The 18,961-nt window shown below is 56.3% G+C and overlaps 2 protein-coding genes across 6 annotated transcripts; one reads left to right on the plus strand and one right to left on the minus strand.

Annotated features, from left to right (window-relative positions):
* The first annotated feature begins 291 nt into the window (after positions 1–291).
* Positions 292–10,084, plus strand: ZNF512 (zinc finger protein 512). Of its 4 annotated transcripts, none has more exons than XM_035110805.3 (13): positions 292–407; positions 503–686; positions 2,436–2,525; positions 2,870–2,953; positions 3,330–3,454; positions 5,051–5,137; positions 5,583–5,678; positions 5,898–6,065; positions 7,323–7,526; positions 8,225–8,326; positions 8,679–8,741; positions 9,057–9,155; positions 9,324–10,084. In XM_035110805.3, exons 2-13 carry the CDS (start codon positions 623–625, stop codon positions 9,636–9,638), a joined length of 1,497 nt encoding a protein of 498 aa, XP_034966696.1. In that variant the 5' UTR covers positions 292–407; positions 503–622; the 3' UTR covers positions 9,639–10,084. The 4 variants fall into 4 exon arrangements, with proteins under 4 accessions (XP_034966696.1, XP_088523179.1, XP_088523180.1 ...); XM_088667052.1 differs by having other exon boundaries at positions 314–407; positions 2,418–2,525; XM_088667053.1 differs by lacking the exon at positions 8,679–8,741 and having other exon boundaries at positions 311–407; positions 2,418–2,525.
* Positions 10,085–15,168: 5,084 nt separating this feature from the next.
* Positions 15,169–18,567, minus strand: CCDC121 (coiled-coil domain containing 121). 2 transcript variants are annotated; one of them, XM_088667055.1, is made up of 2 exons: positions 18,455–18,567; positions 15,169–16,565 (listed from the first exon to the last, which is right to left on the minus strand). In XM_088667055.1, the coding sequence occupies exon 2, from the start codon at positions 16,555–16,557 to the stop codon at positions 15,607–15,609; it is 951 nt and encodes a 316-aa protein (XP_088523181.1). In that variant the 5' UTR covers positions 16,558–16,565; positions 18,455–18,567; the 3' UTR covers positions 15,169–15,606. The 2 variants fall into 2 exon arrangements, with proteins under 2 accessions (XP_088523181.1, XP_060129247.2); XM_060273264.2 differs by lacking the exon at positions 18,455–18,567 and adding an exon at positions 16,919–17,363.
* Positions 18,568–18,961: the final 394 nt, after the last annotated feature.

The following is an 18,961-nucleotide window of genomic DNA, read 5'->3' on the forward strand; positions in this document are numbered from 1 at the left end:
CGCTTGCTCCCCTCCCCTTTTCGTCTCTCTGCGTTCTTTTCGACCATAGAGGTGCCCTAGAGAGGCAGAGCGGCCGCCCCGCTACGCGGTCATAGAGCGCAAAACCCGTGCGCGAGTCTGGCCTTCGCCGGAAGTTCGCGCCGTCCTCCCGACCGGCGGTAATGACGTCACGAGGGGAGGGCGAGGGCGTGGCGCCCGGTCCCCGCCTCCTCCTCCGTCACCTTGGCAACGCGAGGCGGGGGGCGGGGCGGGAGCAGCAGTTTCTCTCCCGCTGGAACTCCCGGAGGGGAGGGGGCGGAATGACGGAGGCCGTCGGGTGGGGAGGGGAGGGCGCCCCGGGGGTCATCTAGTCCACTGAAGCGTCCTTAACCCTTCCTGTGCCGGGCGGCGCCAGAAGCCTCGCAGAGGTCGGTCTCGGGGGGGGGGGCGGGAGGCGCCGCGGACTCGTCCCGGGCGAAGAAGGAGCCCGCCCTGCCCCGCCGCTGCCTCTCTCTCCCCGTAGGGCCGAGTCGCTCCTCCAGAGCCGAGATCGGAGGAGTCGGGCAGCCGCTCGTCTTCCTTCTCATCACCGCCGGAGCCCACCCAGGACGGATCCCTTCCCAGCCCCGCTCACTGGCTGGAGATGAAGGAGGCGAAGCTCACCGCCGGCAAGACCCCTGCCCGGGAGGAGGAGGAGGCGAGGGAAGGTGAGGAGGGGCTGCGTGGGGCCTTGCGATTCTTCCTCTCTCACAGCCCGGCTCTTGAGCTTGGCACCTTCCTCTTCCGGAAAAGCCCAGAGCCTTTGCTGGGTGGGAGGTATACATATTTTCTGGCGTATAAAACGACTGGGCGCATGGACGTACCCAGCGCGGGGCAGGAGGGGGCAGCTGCCCCCTAGAAGCAGGGCCGGTGCATGAGAGAGGCACTGCTGACGGGGCTGGTGGACAGAGGCGGAGCACAGCCCGGCGGAGCGCGAGTTCGGCGTTCCGGCCCACCGCGCTGCGCCCTCCCTCCAGCTCTCCGCCGCGCCCTCCGGCAAGGCCAAGCATGGCGGGGAACCAGAGAGCGCGACGGGAAGCTGGAGGGCGCGGCGGGCGGGAGCGCCGAATTCGCGCTCCGCTGGGCTGTGCTTCTCCTCCTCCGCCTGCCTCTGGAGACTCCCCCACTGCTGCTGATCCTGCTTCTGCACCAAAAATAACCAGGGAGGGAAGGGAGGAAGCGCGCGGGGCAGGAAGCTGCTGAGTTCAATGGGACTTGCTCCCAGGGAACAGCGCACAAGAGGGCAAGCTTCTTAGCGCCCGCTCTGCCAAGCAGCACTAATGTGGTGGTCTTTTAAGGTGCCCTGCCTGCTCAGAAGCACACTCCTTTTTTCTTTTCCCCTCCTCTGAATGCAGGATCCTGCTGCCGCCGATCCTGCTGCTGAACTGCGTTCAGAGGAGGGGAAAAGAAAATGCACGTAGAGTGCATTGCAGTAATCCAAGCAGGAGATAACCAGAGCATGTACCACTCTGGCGAGACAGTCTGCGGGCAGGGAGCGTACCAGTCTGTGTACCAGATGGAGCTGGTAGACAGCTGCCCTGGATACAGAATTAACCTGTGCCTCCATGAACAGCTGTGAGTCCAAAATGACTCCCAGGCTGTGCACCTGGTTTTTCAGGGGCACAGTTACCCCATTCAGGACCGGGAAGTCCCCAACACCTACCCGCCCCCTGTCCCCCAAGAATAGTACTTCTGTCTTGCTTGTCAGGATTCAACCTCAATCTGTTAGCCGCCATCCATCCTCCAACCGCCTCCAGGCACTTACACAGGACATTCACTGCCTTCACTGGTTCTGATTTAAAAGAGAGATAGAGTTGGGTGTCATCCGCATACTGATGAACACCCAGCCCAAACAATAACAATCACAATAACAGTAACATTTATACAGTACTTCACCTATCTGGCTGGGTTTCCCCAGCCACTCTGGGCAGCTCCCAACAGAATATTAAAAACACGATAAAGTATCAAACATAAAAACTTCCCTTAACAGGTCTGCCTTCAGATGTCTTCTTGAAGTCTATACGTTATATATAACAGGGACATCCAACTTGCAAGAGACTGCAATCTGCTCACAGTATACGATCGACCAGTAGATCGCGATTGACCTGTTGTATGTGCCTGCCATACATTATAGAATGAAATAATAATACAGTGGTACCTCAGTCTATAAACAGTCCTGTTAAGAAACTGTTCGGGCAACGAACTCCGTAAAACCGAACTTTGCCCCGGAAGCCAAATAGTGGAAGGGCACCGGTGACAGGAGGCCTCAGTAGGGAAAGCGCACCTTGGTTTAAGAGCGCTTTCGGCTTAAGAATGGACTTCCGGAACGAATTAAGTTCGTAGACCGAGGTACCACTATAATATACTTTACACGCCCCCCCCCAAACCACTTGTCTCAGTCTCTCTCCTCCTCTTAGCTGGGGATTCCCTTTCCAAGGCAAAGCACAAGCAGGAAAACAAAGATGTAGGCGATGACAAGGATCTCCCCCAAAAGAAGCAGAAATCTGGTGAGTGGATTCTACTTGGGTTCCTTTCTCTGGGTCCCTGCATGCTCCTGGCTCTCCTGCAAGGAGCAGGGCTGGAGGCTCCCTGCCCACCTACTCAGCTCAGTTCCTTCTGATGTGAGGGGGCTGCCCATCCCTGTCCCTTGGAGCTCTACACTTTGAGCTTCGCTGCTCCCAAGTAATGGGAGCCCCTCATGAACTATTCCTCTTCCTGTGTTGGAGGTTGAGCCCATGTTGGGGCGGTCACTTCCCTTGACCTCCATCTCTCCAAGGTTCAGGGTTGTGGTGAAGGGTTGATGGTCCTGGCTGCAGAGGCAAACCTTCACTGCTGTTTTTCCTTGTCCCAGGGAAATGGCAGCAGATGGGGCGACAGCCTCATCTCAAGCCCAAGTGTGACCATAGGAAAAGAGACGCACCGGTATATGCAGCAGGTAAAACAGGACCCCGACATCGCAGCTGCTTGGTGAGGACAGAAGCCAAGAAACCAGAGCCTTCGTCCTCTAGACCCCAGGACCTTTGGCAAAGGGGCGGGGCCTCTTATCTGCCCTCCCTGTGTGCAGCCAGGAGTGGAGCATAGCTGAAGAAGCAGGCAGAAGGGGTTGTAGGGGTGCATAATTGGGAGGGTGGGGTGCAGAAAGCCAGTAAGCGTGACTGTGTCCCTAAGCATAGAAAGACGAGCCCTGCAGCAGGTGGGCCAGGCCAAGATGCCCCAGTGGGAAGCCCACAGGCCAGGTGAGAGGGCTGCCCCACTCAGGGCCAGCCAGGAACCTGAAGATGCTGAGTCAGACCCTTCTTCTGCTCCGCCAGGCAGCCTGGAAGAGCAGTGGCAGCTGGAGATCCTGAGCAGAGGCCGCGTCACTTGCCCCACCTGCAGGGCTGTCGTGAGGAAGACGGTGGAAGGGCTGAAGAAGCACATGACCAACTGCCAGCATGTGAGCAGACGGGGTGGGGCGGGGTGGGACCTTATCCTTTTCCTAGGCAATCCCTGGGGATCCTTCCAACCCTGCAACTCCCTCTCAAGCCATGGGCGTAACAATGTCATAAGAAACCTGCTCCATCAGGCCAAGGGAAGTCCACCTCATCCTGCTTCCTGTCTCCCACATCTGCCAGCCAGTTACTCCTGGAAAAACCCCAGGAGCAGCTCCCCCCGCACTACCCCCCATCCTGCCAGCAGCTCTTGCTCAGAGGTGAACCATTTCGCCCTGGAATTCAAGGGGATCCTGCCAGCCCTCCTTCTCCCCCGCATCCCAGGGGGTGTCCCTTGTGGGATTGCTTGCATAGTGCTTGCATTGTTCTTGGCCGTTGAGACGGAGGGTTCAGTGAAGCAGCTTCTGCTCTGCAGGTCTGCATGAGAGGAAAGCACCGGAGGGAGCACCCAGGGTCCCCAACTTTTGTGTCCAGGGCAGCTGTCTATCAGCTCCATCTGGTATGCAGGCTGAGACCCTACCTGCCTGCAGACTGTCTCGCCAGAGTGGTGCATGCTCTTAGTTATCTCTCGCTTGGACTACTGCAGTGCGCTCTACGTGGGGCTACCTTTGAAGGTGACCCAGAAACTACAACTAATCCAGAATGCGGCAGCTAGACTGGTGACTGTCTCTTTAAGCAGAGCCTTGACAGGCATATGTCAAGAATGCTTTGATGGTGTTTCCGGCTTGGCAGGGGGTTGGACTGGATGGCCCTTGTGGTCTCTTCCAACTCTATGATTCTATGACTGGGAGCGGCCCCCGAGACCACATAACACCGGTCTTAAAAGATCTACATTGGCTCCCAGTACGTTTCTGAGCACAGTTCAAAGTGTTGGTGCTGACCTTTAAAGCCCTAAATGGCCTTGGTCCTGTATACCTGAAGGAGCATCTCCACCCCCATCGTTCAGCCCGGACACTGAGATCCAGCGCCGAGGGCCTTCTGGCAGTTCCCTCGTCGTGGGAAGCCAAGTTACAGGGAACCAGGCAGAGGGCCTTCTCGGTAGTGGCACCCGCCCTGTGGAACGCCCTCCCATCAGATGTCAAAGAGAAAAACAACTACCAGACTTTTAGAAGACATCTGAAGGCAGCCGTGTTTAGGGAGGCTTTAAATGTTTAATATATTATTGTATTTTATTTTTCTGTTGGAAGCCGCTGAGAGTAGCTGGGGAAACCCAGCCAGATGGGCGGGTAATAAATAATAAATCCTTCTTCTTCTTCTTCTTCTTCTTCTTCTTCTTCTTCTTCTTCTTCTTCTTCTTCTTTATTTATTTATTTTGTAAAATTTATATACAGCTTGTTTGTAAGACAAAGCTCAAAGCACTTTACAAAAAAAAGGTAACAGTCAAATTATCACTAAAAACAAAGACCCATAATTTTTAAATGCAGAAATTAAACCCATAGTAGAATAGAGCAGAGCAAGTCAGTTTCAGGGATTGGAGGGGGGACACACATTCAGACTCCAAACTCCAGGAGCAAGGACTAACGGGAGATGTTCCCACAGCCTGAGCTGCCCAGATGCTGGCGGTTACTGCTGACATGTGCAATGCCTTGTGGTCTTCCTAGGAGATGCTCACATGCCACCACTGTGGGAAGCAGCTGCGGTCTCTGGCAGGAATGAAGTACCACATCATGGCAGACCATAACAGCCTGGTAAGTAGATGCTGCGCACTCCCAGGATGCCTCAGGCAAATGCTTCAGTCCTTGGACCCTTGGAAGCCCAGCCGTCCTGCCTGTATTTCCATCCCCCTGACACAGTGGCAGTTCAGCCCCAGCAGGTCTTCCTGGGCCTTTGGCCTTGGGTCACCTGCAAGCACAGAATCATAGAGTTGGAAGAGATACCCAAGGGTCATCTAGTCCAACCCCTGCAACACAGATATCACAACTGCATCATCCCTGACGGGGCCACCCAACCTCTGATGGAAAATCTCCAAGGAAGGAGAGTCCACCACCTTCCCAGGGAGCCCACTTCCCTGTCAAACGGCTCTTGCCTCCAGAAAGTTATTCCTGTGCTTTAGTGGGAGTCTCCTTTCTTGCAATCTGACTCCCTCGGCTTGGAGCGTCTCCCTGGCCAGCCTTTCCCTTCCCCTTTACGCAGCCAGTGGGGACAGAGGCGGCCGCCTGCGATCTGGGCGAGAGAGGGCGCTTGCGGAGGGTGCTGAAGCGGATGGGGAAGCTCAAGTGCCCAAGGCAGGTGAGATGGAGCGGCCTGGGCCAGGCTGGGGCAGGGACCTCAGACCGCCTCAGGATCCTCTCGGTGGATGCGGGGCTGGGCTGACTTGCCTCATTTGGGGCCACCTTCCAGCTGGTGGTGGAGGGGAGACGCAGAGCCCCCCCCCCCGGCAAGAGTTGGCTTCCCTCCTTCCTGAGAGCCTGTGCTCCTCCCTGCTCCCCTCCCTCTCTCTTCCCCCAGGGCTGCACAGGCAGCTTCACCAGCGTCCTGGGCTTCCTCTACCACACGCGGAAGTGCGGGAAGGAGGCTGCCGAGCTGGAGCAGATGGCTCTGAAGTGCCAGCACTGCGGCAAAGCCTACCGCTCCAAGGCGGGCCTGGCTTACCACCTGAAGATGGAGCATGGCCCGGTGAGTTGCCAGCGGAGGAGCAAAGAGGGGCGGGGGACCCATCTCCCCATCTCTGGCACAAGGCTCAGACACTTTGCGGAGGCAGGTGGAAGAGGGGGCGGGGCAACGCCCAGAGAAGCCACTGCAAGCCCCCTCTGCTCTTATGGGGGGTGGGCATTGTCACTTGCAGAGAGCCTTCGCTACCCCTTTCTGAGCTGGCAGTGGTAGGTGTTTGGCCAGAACATAAGAACTAAGAGGAGCCTGCTGGATCAGGCCAGTGGCCCACCCAGTCCAGCATCCTGTTCTCACAGCGGCCAACCAGTGCCTGTGGGAAGCCAGCAAGCAGGATCTGAGCACAAGAGTCCTGAGCCTCTCCTGCTGCGGCTTCTGGCCACTGGCATTCAGAAGCATTGCTGCCTCTGACTGGAGACAGAGCAGAGCCATGGCAACTGTTAGCCATCGAAAGCCCAGCCCTCCATTCCTTTTTTAAACCCACCCACATTGGTGGCCATTGCTGCCTCCTGTGGGGGGGAGTTCCACAGTTTGCACTTTCACTTTTACTGTCCTTTTAGCCTTCAGCTTCATGGAATGTCCACAAGCTCCAGGGTAGTAGTAGTAGTAATAATAATAATAATAATAATTTATTATTTTTACCCCGCCCATCCGGCTGGGTTTCCCCAGCCACTCTGGGCGGCTTCCAACAAAGATTAAAATACATTAAAATGTCACACATTAAAAACTTCACTAAACAGGGCTGCCTTCAGGTGTTTTCTAAATGTAAGGTAGTTGTTTCTATCTTTGACATCTGATGCGAGGGCATTCCACAGGACAGGCGCCACTACCGAGAAGGCCCTCTGCCTGGTTGCCTGTAGCTTTGCTTCTCGCAGTGAGGGAACCGCCAGAAGGCCCTCAGTGCTGGCCCTCAGTGTCCGGGCAGAATGATGGGGTGGAGACACTCCTTCAGGTATACTGGGCCAAGGCCGTTTAGGGCTTTCAAGGTCAGCACTATTATGAGAGAGGTTATGAGAGAGGGAGAAAAAACAGCTCTCTATTCACTTTCTCCAGGCTTTGCATAATTTTACAAACTTTTGCCATGTCCCTCTTTCTCGCCTTTTCCCTAAATGGAAAAGTCCCAGTTGCTGCAGCCTTCCTTCCTTCCTTCCTTCCTTCCTTCCTTCCTTCCTTCCTTCCTTCCTTCCTTCCTTCCTTCCTTCCTTCCTTCCCATGCTCCTTTTGGTGGCCCTTTCTGAACATCGCTCCCTGTGTCCTTCCTGTCAGATCTCCTTGCTGTGCCAAGACAGCCAGCCGGCCCCCCAGAAGGAGGTGGCAAGCGCAGAGCCCAGCAGTGGAGGCCGCCGTGCTCTGAGGAAAGCTGCCCAGGCAGCTGGCCACCACCTGCAGGAGGCCCTGGCCAAGGAGGCCCTGGCCAAGGAGTGGCCCAGGCGGAAGGTCTGGCAGGACCTGGTTCCCGAGGACCGAAAGGTGCGCCCGTTTCCTCGGAATCCCTTTGGCCCTGGGAGCAAGAAGAGTCCTGGGAGACCTCAAGGTTGCTGAGGGGCCAGGATACAACAGGGAGCGCTTTTTGCACACTGTAGAAGCCCCTGCCTCAGGAGGCCTCCCCAGCCTGCTCTCTTGCAGCTTGCAGGGAGGTTGCCCAAAGCTTTTTGTTACGGTTGTTGTCGTCCATCCACCTCGAGAGGCAATGGAGTGCACTTCCAGGGGTGAAGTCAAATGACTGCATTAGCAGCAGGGAAGGGAGCTCCTCGGGGCGCAAGCCTGGGCCGTGTGTCTGGAGGTCCTGGGCTGCCCAGACAATCGGCCTCGCTGATGGGGTCCAAAGGAAAGCAGAGCAAGGCGCTGGGCATGGGCTTGGCTTGTTACGACGCGGCTGAGATTTTATAGTAATGGCTATTTTAAGGCTTGACATTTTGCCTAATGCTGGAATGGAGTTGGAAGTCCATCAAAGTACAGGTGCAAATGGCAGCACCCCCCCCCCCGGGGCTGGGAACCCAAGAAGCTGCCTGGGCTCTGGAGGAAGGGGGTATCCCTGGGGCTCAGGAGTCAGGGTGCTTTGCCCCTGGTTAGCTGCAGGGGGGGGGGCTGATGTGTGATTAGCTGGAGGCAGCAGCCCCTGCTCCTCACTCTGCCTTCCGGCTCTGCTCGCTTCTTCTCTTCCTCAGCTGAAATACACTCGCCCAGGACTGCCTGCTGTCAGCCAGGAGGTTCTGAGCAAGTGGAGGGCAGAGATCAAGGCATGCCGACGGGTCCGCTGCCCAAACCAGGTAACGGGACGGCTGGGCAAGGCCTGGGATAACAGTGACTTGGGGGAGGCCACCAACTCCCCTTTCAGGGACCCCCCCTCCCATGCTCCTGACTGTACAAGGGCAGCAGAGCTTCTTTCTCCTTGCCCCCAAACACTTGCAGTGGTTGTTGGGGGGAGGGGCTCTTCCTTGGTGTTCAGCTTCCCACAGAATAATCTGTGGCTGCTCACTCTGTCCTTTTGCATCGCAATGAAGGTAGAGAGTGGGGAGAGCCTCTAAGTATCTGACTCTGGATTTCCTGCCGCTTCCAGGAGGCCCCTCTTGCTTTCAGGGGCCACTGACCCCCTTTCCTGCCTCTCTCCTTCCACCACAGGGCTGCGAGTGTGCCTACAGCAGCATCTCGGGCCTCAAGTCCCACCTGGGCAGCTGTACCTTGGTATGTGCCAGCCTTTCCTTAGGGCTGCAGGATGTGTGGCTTTGGGGGGCTTCTGCTGCCTGCCATTGCCAAAGCACCCCTGGATTCACCACCACCTTTGCACCCCAACTGGCAGATCCCTCCCTCCACAGAGACTAGACACCTGCACTTAAAATCTGGGGGGGGGGCTCCTTCCGCTTTCTTCCTCCTCCTCCTCCTCCTCCTCCTCCTCCTCCTCCTCCTCCTCCTCCTCCTCCTCCTCCTCCCCCCCCCCCCGCTGTCTTCCTCAAGTTCTTGCTGCCAGAGATTCTAGGCCACATTTCCGTCTCGCTGCAGGGGGAGTTTGTGGCTGGGAGATACCGGTGCCTGCTGTGTGAGAAGGAGTTTGTGTCCGAGAGTGGAGTCAAGTACCACATCAACACTGTGCATGCGCAGGTGAGGAGCAGGGGGGCTGCGGGGAGTGCGCATGGACCCAACCCAACGCCACAGGCCCTTCTGCCGCCCTCGCGCCCCCGCTGAGGTCTATGGCCATTGGCCTGGCTGAGCTTGTGCTGGGGCTCCCCCTTCCTCTCGCTCCCACCTCCTGCCTCTCCCCACCCCCAGGACTGGTTTGCTGTTGGCACACACACCGCCAAGAGCTTCAAGAAGCTGCTGAAGCAGCAGCAGGAGGAGGAGGAGGCGGAGCAGAAGAGAGCGCCCAGGAAACCTCTGCCCAGCAGGAGCCGCAGGAAGAGGCCACAGACTGCTGCCTCCCCCAAGAAGGCCACACCCAGGCAAAAGGCAGCGGGGGAGCAGGGGCAGCAGAAGCCAAAGGCCAGCTGCCCCCAGCGGGCAGGAAGTGGGAGCTGTGAGAAGGAGGAGGAGGAGGAGGATGGCCCTTCCCCTCTGAAGCTCAGCCACAGGAGAGGGAGGGAGTAGTGGCCCCCCTCTGGTCTCTCAGGGTGGGGAGGGATTCCTAGAAAGGAAGGGGATCCTCTGGCCACACGCCTCCTCGCATCCTGCCCTCCAGCCCACCTCAGGCGGCCTGGGTTGCTCAAGTGACTGACTGGAGAAGAACAACCCCCGCTCCCCACAAGCTCAGCAGGGCTTACTTCTGAGGAGGCACATCAAGGACTCTGGTCCTCCCAGGGGAGGCCACACTCTCCAGGCAAGGAGCCACCAGAGGTGGGGTTTCCTCCCTATCCTCAGGCAGGCAGCTGTGCCCCAACCCCGGGAGCAAACTGGGCACTGCAGATGGAGCGTCGCTGAAAATCTTACCATAGCAAAACACACATTCCAAGGTAATTTTCACATTTAATTAGTTATCAAAAAACCAAAATTAGTTACATGAAATTACTGAAATTGTGAATAAAAGTTTTATATAATCCTCTGGGTAATTTGTATTTGTTTAATAACATAAATCAAAACAGCATATTGAATTGTATGAAGTTTGCTGGTTTTCATGGGTAGTGTTACATGAAGGCAGCCCTGTTTAGGGAGGCTTTTAATGTTTAATAGATTATTTCATTTCATTTTTCTGTTGGAAGCTGCCCAGAGTGGCTGGGGAAACCCAGCCAGATGGGCGGGGTATAAATAATAAATTATTGTTATTATACCCAGGTGTAACAATGCATGAATTCCAGATTGTATGTCACATCTTATAGATTGATTTGTAAATAAGATGGATGGATTCTCTTCTGTACCCATTTCTGAGCATTGAGTTTTCAAAAAACTGTGGGTGCCCCTCCAGTGACTTCCGGCGCATCAAGCCCCCCCCCACTGGAGCCCCCAGGAGAGGTCCCTTTCTGCCCTGCTGCTCCTGAGAACCCTCCGTGAGGAGAAGCAGTCCTGGGAAGGTGGCTGCACCCACTGGGTGCCAGGCTAACCTCACAATGTGTTGCTGTAGCAACAAGATAAACGGAACCGCAGGAGGACGGTGGATTGCCTGGGAGAGTAGCTGGTGCATATGGGATAACCGCTGCTGGCCTGGCCCTCTGTGAGCGGGTTGGAAAGGGGTCCATAGGGCAGGCCTCCTTTCAGTGCCTTTGGAGCTAAACCAGCAACTCCCTGCAATGGAGGAGTCTCCTGTGCCAAACCAAGAGAGGTCTTGACCCTTTGCTTTCCTCCGTTGCCTGTCTTAGAGCTGTGTGGAGCTGGCTGATCTTGACTGACCCAGGCCTGGCCAGGGGTCTGTGGCCCTGAGAGCGCAGCCAGGGCGAGGGGGCTAGGATGCAGTCACTAGAGCCTGGGCAGGAGGCCGGTCCCGAAGACTGGCAAGCCACCGAGCTGGCCAATCTCTGCCCACCCCCTCTAAGCCGGGGCAGCGGGACAGTGGTGGAGTCCCCATTGCTGGACCCTCTGCTACTCAGCCAGGAGATGCGAGAGCAGCTGACAGCTCACCTCCAACGGAAGCGGCTGCAGCTGCTGTGGGGCTTGCCTGGCCTGGTGCACAGCTCCCTGGAGAGGTCTGTGCCAGCCCTGCCGGGCTTCCTGGCATGCACAGCCCCGCAGGCAGCCACCGACCACCAGAGGCCCCTTTTCAAGGTGGAGAGGAGGCAGTGCCTGGAGCACCACCTGAGGGAGAAAGCAGTGCATCGCAAGTGGGGCCTCCCCAAGAGGGTCTGCAAAGCCCTCTGCTGGCCGCTGCCGCCTCCCGGGACACCTCTGGCCCAGGCAGCCCCACAGCAGGAGAGGCCCTCTTCGAAAGGGAGCAGCTCTCCAAAGCCACACAGCGTTGCGGCACTGCTGGCTTGTTCTGCCATGACCATGGCAGCCAAAGGCGGCAGAAGCTGGTGCAGCCCAGAAGCAACACAGGAGCCTTGGCCACTGGACTCGGGAATGCCACGCCTGCTTGGGAAGCAGTGGGAAGGTCTTCCAGGGACTGAGATACGGGAGCTGGGTGGGGATGGCCCCTGGAACAGCCTGGCCACCTTGGAGCTCCTCCAGGTCCATCTGCCCTCAGCCACAGCCCACCCGGACGGGGCTCAGAGCCTGCCTGGGGAGGCGGATGCTAGTGCAGAACTCCAGCGCTGCAAGAGGCAGCAGCCAAGCTGGGGCCAGGCACCCCTTGCCCAAGGATGTCCTCCTGCAGAGAAGCGTCCTCTTGCCGCAGCCGCCCAAGGGAAGATGAAGCCTGAGGAAGGGATCTGGGTCCCACTTCAGCCAGCCGGGGATTCCCGCCAGACTGCCAGGGCCATCACAGATACCCAAAGAGAGCTGCCTCCACCAACCAGTAAACAGGATGCCGCCCAGCTGGATCTGGTCCTTTGGGATCTGACCCCAGCCTTGGTTTCCCTCACAGGTGGCAGGGAGCAGGCCCCTGAGTGCCACCAAGTGAGCCCCCCCCTGACTGAGCGGACTTGTTGTGCTCACTCCGCCTTCTGCCGCCGCCACCAGGAGGCCGCTTTGAAGCCCTGTCCCACAAGCCTCCTGGGGAAAGCGGGGTCTCACACCCCTGAGGGGCTGGGCAGGCAAGCTAGTTCACCACGAGCAACAGACCTTTCCACAACCAGTCCCAGAGCAAATCCAGGATGTGAAAGATTTCTTACAACTGACAAAAAGCAGTACTTTGAGTTCCACCTGCGCGAGAAGCTTCTGCATCAGCGGTGGGGGGTGCCCAGGAGGGTGAAGGAGTCTGTGGCCAGGTCGGCCCTGGTGCAAAGCACCATCAGGTGAGCCCTCCCCCTTGCACAGGACCTGCCCCATGTGATGCTGCCAAGATGCAGGAGCCCAGCTGGCTGCAAGGAGCCTCGCTGTTCCTCGATGCTGCAAGGAGAGGTCGGTCCAGAACCCCATCCACACCCCTGAGACACAAGTCAGATGAGGAGCTCAAGCTGTTGTGTGAGCAGCCTGGCTAGAAGATGGCAGTGCAAGACAGGCATGCTCGTCATACTGGGCTTGGGTGAGTCCTCAGCACCACTGCTTTGGACTGGAGTGCAGATATTTTGAGCAGGAAATAAATACATTGCTTCTGATGAAGTTTAATTGAGGATTAAATCTGTAAAGTAAAATCAAAACCTCCTATCCCACATGTGGGGGAGCACTGAGAGCAAACATGCTGTGAAGCCCCTTTAGCAGAGTAAAAATACTTAGGCACTTTTGCAGCTTACTGGAATCTCGGAATTAGGCCAGGCATCCCCAAACTGCGGCCCTCCAGATGTTTTGGCCTACAACTCCCATGATCCCTAGCTAACAGGACCAGTGGTCGGGGAAGATAGGAATTGTAGTCCAAAACATCTGGAGGGCCGAAGTTTGGGGATGCCTGAATTAGGCAATTACATCTCTTATCCCTGTTCATTTGTGGTCTGCTGACCTTTCCCCTCTCTGTCCCCTTTGCTAAGAATGAACTACATGTTTTAGTAAGATAAACAAAAGGTTTACTTACATTTCAATGCAGGCAACAAATCATCAAAGTAATATGCTGGCAAAAAATACTTCTTTGTTACAAAATACAAAGTTAGTTTTTAAAATGGAGTCTGAGCTCTGAGCAGAGCCTAGGAATATACTAGGGTTGCCATATTTCAACAAGTAAAAATCTGGACACAATTTTTTGTTTTGCAACCCCCCCCCCCAAAAAAAATCACTTCTGACATGGTTTGCCGTATGTCCAGGTTTTCCTGGACATTTTTGTGATTTTTGGAAATTCTGCCTGGACACTATTTCCAATGGATGAATCCCAAATATGTATGGGAAAACCCAGATGTATGGGAGCCCTACTATACGCTTCTCTGGAGCAGCAGAAAACAACCTTTCTCCCTCCTCTATATGACATCCTTTTATATATTTGAACATGACTATCATATCACCCCTTAACCTTCTCTTCTCCAGGCTAAACATACCCAGCTCCCTAAGCCGTTCCTCATAAGGCATCGTTTCCAGGCCTTTGACCAATTTGGTTGCCCTCTTCTGGACACGTTCCAGCTTGTCAGTATCCTTCTTGAACTGTGGTGCCCAGAACTGAACACAGTACTCCAGGTGAGGTCTGACCAGAGCAGAATACAGTGGTACTATTACTTCCCTTGATCTAGATGCTATATTCCTATTGATGCAGCCCAGAATTGCATTGGCTTTTTTAGCTGCTGCATCACACTGTTGACTCATGTCAAGTTTGTGGTCTACCAGGACTCCTAGATCCTTTTCACATGTACTGCTCTCAAGCCAGGTGTCTCCCATCCTGTATTTGTGCCTTTCTCCCCCCCCCCCCCAAGTGTAGTACTTTACATTTCTCCTTGTTAAAATTCATCTTGTTTGCTTTGGCCCAGTTGTCTAATCTGTTAAGGTCATTTTGAAGTGTGATCCTGTCCTCTGGGGTATTAGCCACCCCTCCCAATTTGGTGTCATCTGCAAACTTGCTCAGGTTGCCCTCAAGCCCATCATCCAAGTCATTGATAAAGATGTTGAATAAGACTGGGCCCAAGACAGAACCCTGTGGCACCCCACTAGTCACTACTCTCCAGGTTGAGGAGGAGCCATTAATGAGCACCCTTTGGGTTCGGTCAGTCAGCCAGTTACAAATCCACTGAATGGTAGCATTGTCTAGCCTGCATTTTACCAGCTTCTTTACAAGAATATCATGGGGCACCTTGTCAGGGCTGTTAACACCTGGTTTGGCAGTTAGGAGGGGTATCCTAAGTTTGTGTTGTCACATCTTGAGAATTATGGCATCCCTGTTCCATACATGCCATGAGTCAGGTCTCCTTCCCTCCACCCTGGGATCACAATTTTTATCACCTTTCTGAAGTAAATAAAACCATCTATTTGACTAATTTTTGTGAATTTCCATGCTTCAGAAAATGGGGTTTCCTTGCCTTATTATGAAAACTGGGAACCCAGTATAACTGAGGGAAACATACAGAAGTTCGTGGTCATGTGGGCGTGTCTTGCTCAGTAGCAGGGCAAGCTCCTGTGTCCTGGAGCTCTGCTGTGTCATAGAATCATATCAGAATCATATTCATAGAATCGTATTCAGATAAAGATGCTGAATAAGACTGGGCCCTTACGCATAGCATGCCAATGCTTCTGAGGAGTAGGTTGGGTGCCCCTCCTTTGTCCATAACAGGTCAGTGGCTGAGCAGCTGCTTTGCATGCAGAATGTGACGTGACCCGGCCAGAGGCCTCCTGAAATGTCTCAGGTAGAAACCATACATTGCCAAGGAGTGGATGTAGGGAGATCCCTCACCTGGGTGCTATCTTGGCTCAGCTAAGTCACGACCCTGATCCTTACCATTGCTGAACCACAGCCAAAGATCTGCCCGCACCCCCAACATACCTCCTGGTTTTCTTAGCCTGAGTCGTGAGGCTTCCTTAAGTACAGAAGAGCCCCTGAGATGGCTTCCCTCATCTGTCCCTGCAGAATGAGAGCTTGCCTCCCATCCTGTTTTATGAACAGATTTTCTATCTCAACTCACCACCCCTCTACAAAGCAATTTGTAAAGCAGCAACCTAAAAAAATTGCAAACTGGGGAAAGAATAAGATATTAAACCACATTAAGTAATATTACAACAGCAGCAGTTAAGCCAAACTGATTAAAATGGGTTCAGTACAGATGGGATAAAGTTCAGTGCATAGTTGAACTATGGAACTCCCTCCCACAGGAGGCAGCGTTGGCCACCAGATGGGATGACTTCAATAGAGGCCTTCACAAATTTATGGAGAGGGCTAGCGATGGCTACTAGTCAGCCTGGAGGCTATACTCTGTCCCACAGTCAATGATGCTGGATTCCAGATGCTGGCAGCCTCAGGCGTGGAGAGCGCTCTTCTGCTCGGATCCTGCTTGCAGCCGGTTTCCCACAGGCATCTGGTCGGACACCGTGAGAACAGGAGGCTGGACTAGGTGAGCCACTGGCCTGATCGATCCTCCAGGCTCCTCGTAGGCTCGTCTTAAGGCTCTCACCGCCAGGACCCTGTTCACCGTCTCAGCAGTTGCGCGGCTGGCCTGGAGGCAGCTCGTCTGCCCTGCGCCTCGGGGAAGGGGCGCCCGCCCTCCTGCTTCTCCGCGCGTCCCTGCTGCCGGTCGCTCTCGCCGCGGCGCAGGAGGGCCAAGTCGCGCAGCGATTCATGCTGCCGCCGCAAGCGCTGCACGTGATCCTCTAGCCGGCTCTTGTGCGCCTGCAGCGCCCGTGCCCTCGCCACCAGCCGCGCCAGCTCCTGCCTCAGCTCCCGGTTCTGCCGCTGCGCCTCCCGGCTGTGCTCCAGCAGGCACCGCGCGGCCACCTGGTGCGCCTCTCCGGCCACGCGCGCCGCCCGCTCTCGTGCCTCGCGCTCCTGCGCCGCCTTGGCTTGCGCGAAGCGCGCCGCCGCCTCCTGCCGCCGCTGCACGTGCTCCTTGCGGGCCGCTGCCTGCGCGCGCTGTAGCTCCCGCACGCGGCCGGCCTGCTCCTGCTGCAGCGCGCGCACACCGCGCAGTTCCTCCAGCTCGGTGCGCAGCCGGGCCAACTCGGCCTCCTGGCGGAGCACCTCTGCGCGCAGCACCGCCTCCTGCTCTGCGGAGCGGGCCAGCAGCTCCCGGTGCTCGCGCTGGATCTGCGCTAGGAGCTGCTGGCTCTCGTCGCCCAGTGACACGGCCGCCCCCTCCCGCCGCTGCGCCCGCTTGGCCACGTAGTCCAGGAACTCCCGACTCTCGGCGCGCAGCTGCTGTGCCTCCTGCTCCAGGAGCTCGTGCTGCGCCCGCAGCTGCGCCCGCCGCCCGCGCAGCCGCTCCAGCTCCCGGCAGACGAGCTCCAGCTCCCCCTGCAGCGGCGAGGCACCTTCCTGCGGCGGGCTACCCCCAGAGTCCTCGGCGCCGCTCCCGGGGGGTGCGCGTTCTGTCCCAGCTGGCTGCGCCTGCGGCAGCGTCTTCCCCCGGCGCTTGCGAGGCATCCTGAGCCCTGGAGGAAGAAGGAGGAGAAGGGCGCTGGAGGCCGGCCAAGAGCGGGGCGGCTGCCCCGCGGAGCCCGACTAACCCAGGCCCCTCGGGGGAGCGGAGTAGGATCAGACGCTCCCTTGCTCCGTGCGCAGATCTCCCGGCTGTTGAGCCATCGAACCGGGGGGCATTGGGCGCTCAGAGGACTCAAGAGGGTCCGGGAAGCTGTCGACGCCCCCCTTTCAAGGGCAGAGACAAACCTTCCTCTGCTAAGTTAGGAACCGAAAGTTTGAGCGGTCTCTTGGCCACGCTCCTGGTGGGCTTGCGGGTGGAGGAGGGCTCTCCCGGGCGCAGGGCCCGGGCAAGAAGGGGCTCTACCTGCTGGCTGCGCTGGAGGGTCCTTCGCGGCGCACGAAAAAGGAGAGCGAGGAGGCGGAGGAGAGGCCCCTCGAAGTGTTGTCGGTCGCCTGGCGACCGGGAAGGGAGGGGCGGGCGGGCGGGGCTCCTTCCAGCTGCCCGAGAGCCTCTCCAGACTACAGGCCCAAGTGGACACGAAGAAAAGCATCGGGCGGGCGGGCCCGTACGGGAGGAGGCGCGATGCTCGGGATCGATCGGGGCTTCCTCACCACTCGGGGCTCCGGTTCGACGGGCCGGCTCATAGCTGTCAAGTTTTCCCTTTTATCGAGAGGAAGCCTATTCAGCATAAGGGAATTTCCCTTAAAAAAGGAAGAACTTGACAGCTATGGGCCGGCTGCTGGCTGGCTGGCTCCGCGGGGAAGAGCGGGGCTTGTAGCCCGGGAGGTCCTTTGGGCAGCTGAGCTGTGTCTGCACCCGCCGGCCCGCCTGGGGTGGCGCTGTCGGCTCGCGTCTGCCTTGGAGAACTCAGCGGAGAAGGGCAAAAGTAGTCTGAGTTGGTTCTGCGGAGTCTCTTTGGCTCTGGCGCCCCCTACTGCTTGCCTCCCTCCTGCCATACCAGTCCCAGGGGGCACCGACCCCCCACATTGCCCCTAACTTTCATGTGGGTTGCTCCTAAGTAGCCTCTGGTTGGACAGAAGAGCCCATCTAGGAGAAGGAAAACTTATCGTAAACATCTGCTGCCTTGGGGGAGATCTTCCAATGGTGGAGTTTCCTTCCTTGGAGGTTTTTAAACACGTGGGTTGGCCACCTGTCATGAATGCTTTAGCTGAGATTCCTGCATTGCAGGGGGTTGGGCTAGATGACCCTGGTTCCCTTCCAACTTTCTGATTCTATGAGAGAAGAAAACGCTCAGGAGTAAACACTACACAAATACGGAGTGGAGTCACCACCAAGGTTGGATGGCACCTGGAACAACACCTTAATCAGTGAGGCCGAGAGGGGTGCCGTCATCTGGGCAGCAGAAGACAACATACGCACTGCCCAGGCTTGGGGGGGGGGGGGGACTTCGGTAGTGCAAACACTGTGGTTTGACTTGTCCATACAGGAGATTGCATTTCCATCTCCAGTGCCAAACCTAAACCATGCAAAGAACTCAAGGTTTATGAATTGTAACCAGGTGTGTTACTGTAGGTTAAGAGGAACACATGTGGCCCTCCAGATGTTGGTAGACTCGCAACACCCAGCCATGTGCCCTCTTTGGCCTGATCCAGCAGCCATGCTCTTCTTACGTCCTGATGGATTTAACAAGGATTTTTTCTTCCATAGTTCCCAGGAATGTATCTGCCACTTCCAACTGTATGGCAGTGATGTATCTTAGAGAAGTCAGAGGCAACCACAGTCAATCACTTTCTGGTCACCTCCAGGATGAATTGCACTAATTGCATTTTATGAATATAGTTCAGAAACTTCATTTTGTCTAGAATGCTGCAGCCACATTGTTATCTGGGGGCAGCAGGACAAATCAAATGCCAACTTTCAATCTGTGTAATAGCCTACCAGTTTCTTTTGGGGATCCATCAAGCAGCCCAGTGTCTTTCTTCTCAAAACCTCAAACCAGCCATTGTCTCAGCAGGAACCACCTTCTCTGATGATTCTAAATGATCAAATGTGGGTGGGTGGGTGACTTCCTGTTGACAGGGAGCTTAAGGCCACGGCTTCCATCCTCTCCCTTTCCTGAACAGCAAAACACCCCCCAGCAGCCACATGCACCTCCCTTTGTGTACATTTGCACAGGAGCAAGGGTCACTTTTCCGGGCCAGCCGAAGAGGGATACTCGCTGGGGTGGGGTGCAGTCAAGGCCACCCATGACGCCATCCCAGGGCACATGCTCCATCCAAGTGAGAGGTCAAGCTAGGCCATATCGAAGCATTCCTTTGCCACGTGGATCCCTCAGAGTTCATGGTCTGCATGTTGTGTGTATTTGGGGAGAGAGATTATAGTCTGATTCCTGCAGGTGGTTCAGGATGTTTTTCTAGAACCTGAGCACTCCAGTCACCCACCCCA

This window comes from Zootoca vivipara, chromosome 3 (genome assembly GCF_965207765.1).
Source record: "Zootoca vivipara chromosome 3, rZooViv2.hap1.1, whole genome shotgun sequence".
NCBI classification, from domain to species: Eukaryota; Metazoa; Chordata; class Lepidosauria; order Squamata; family Lacertidae; genus Zootoca; species Zootoca vivipara.

Excerpts from the sequence above, each read along its gene's own strand:
- ZNF512 (XM_088667052.1), top strand. The coding sequence starts at position 623 with ATGAAGGAGGCGAAGCTCACCGCCGGCAAGACCCCTGCCCGGGAGGAG. Across the intron at positions 2,954-3,329 it reads CGCACCGGTATATGCAGCAG|GCAGCCTGGAAGAGCAGTGG; the intron begins GTAAAACAGGAC and ends CTGCTCCGCCAG. Across the intron at positions 6,066-7,322 it reads TGAAGATGGAGCATGGCCCG|ATCTCCTTGCTGTGCCAAGA; the intron begins GTGAGTTGCCAG and ends CCTTCCTGTCAG.
- CCDC121 (XM_060273264.2), bottom strand. The coding sequence starts at position 17,105 with ATGCTTTTCTTCGTGTCCACTTGGGCCTGTAGTCTGGAGAGGCTCTCG. Across the intron at positions 16,566-16,918 it reads CCCTCCAGCGCAGCCAGCAG|GGCTCAGGATGCCTCGCAAG; the intron begins GTAGAGCCCCTT and ends TTCTTCCTCCAG.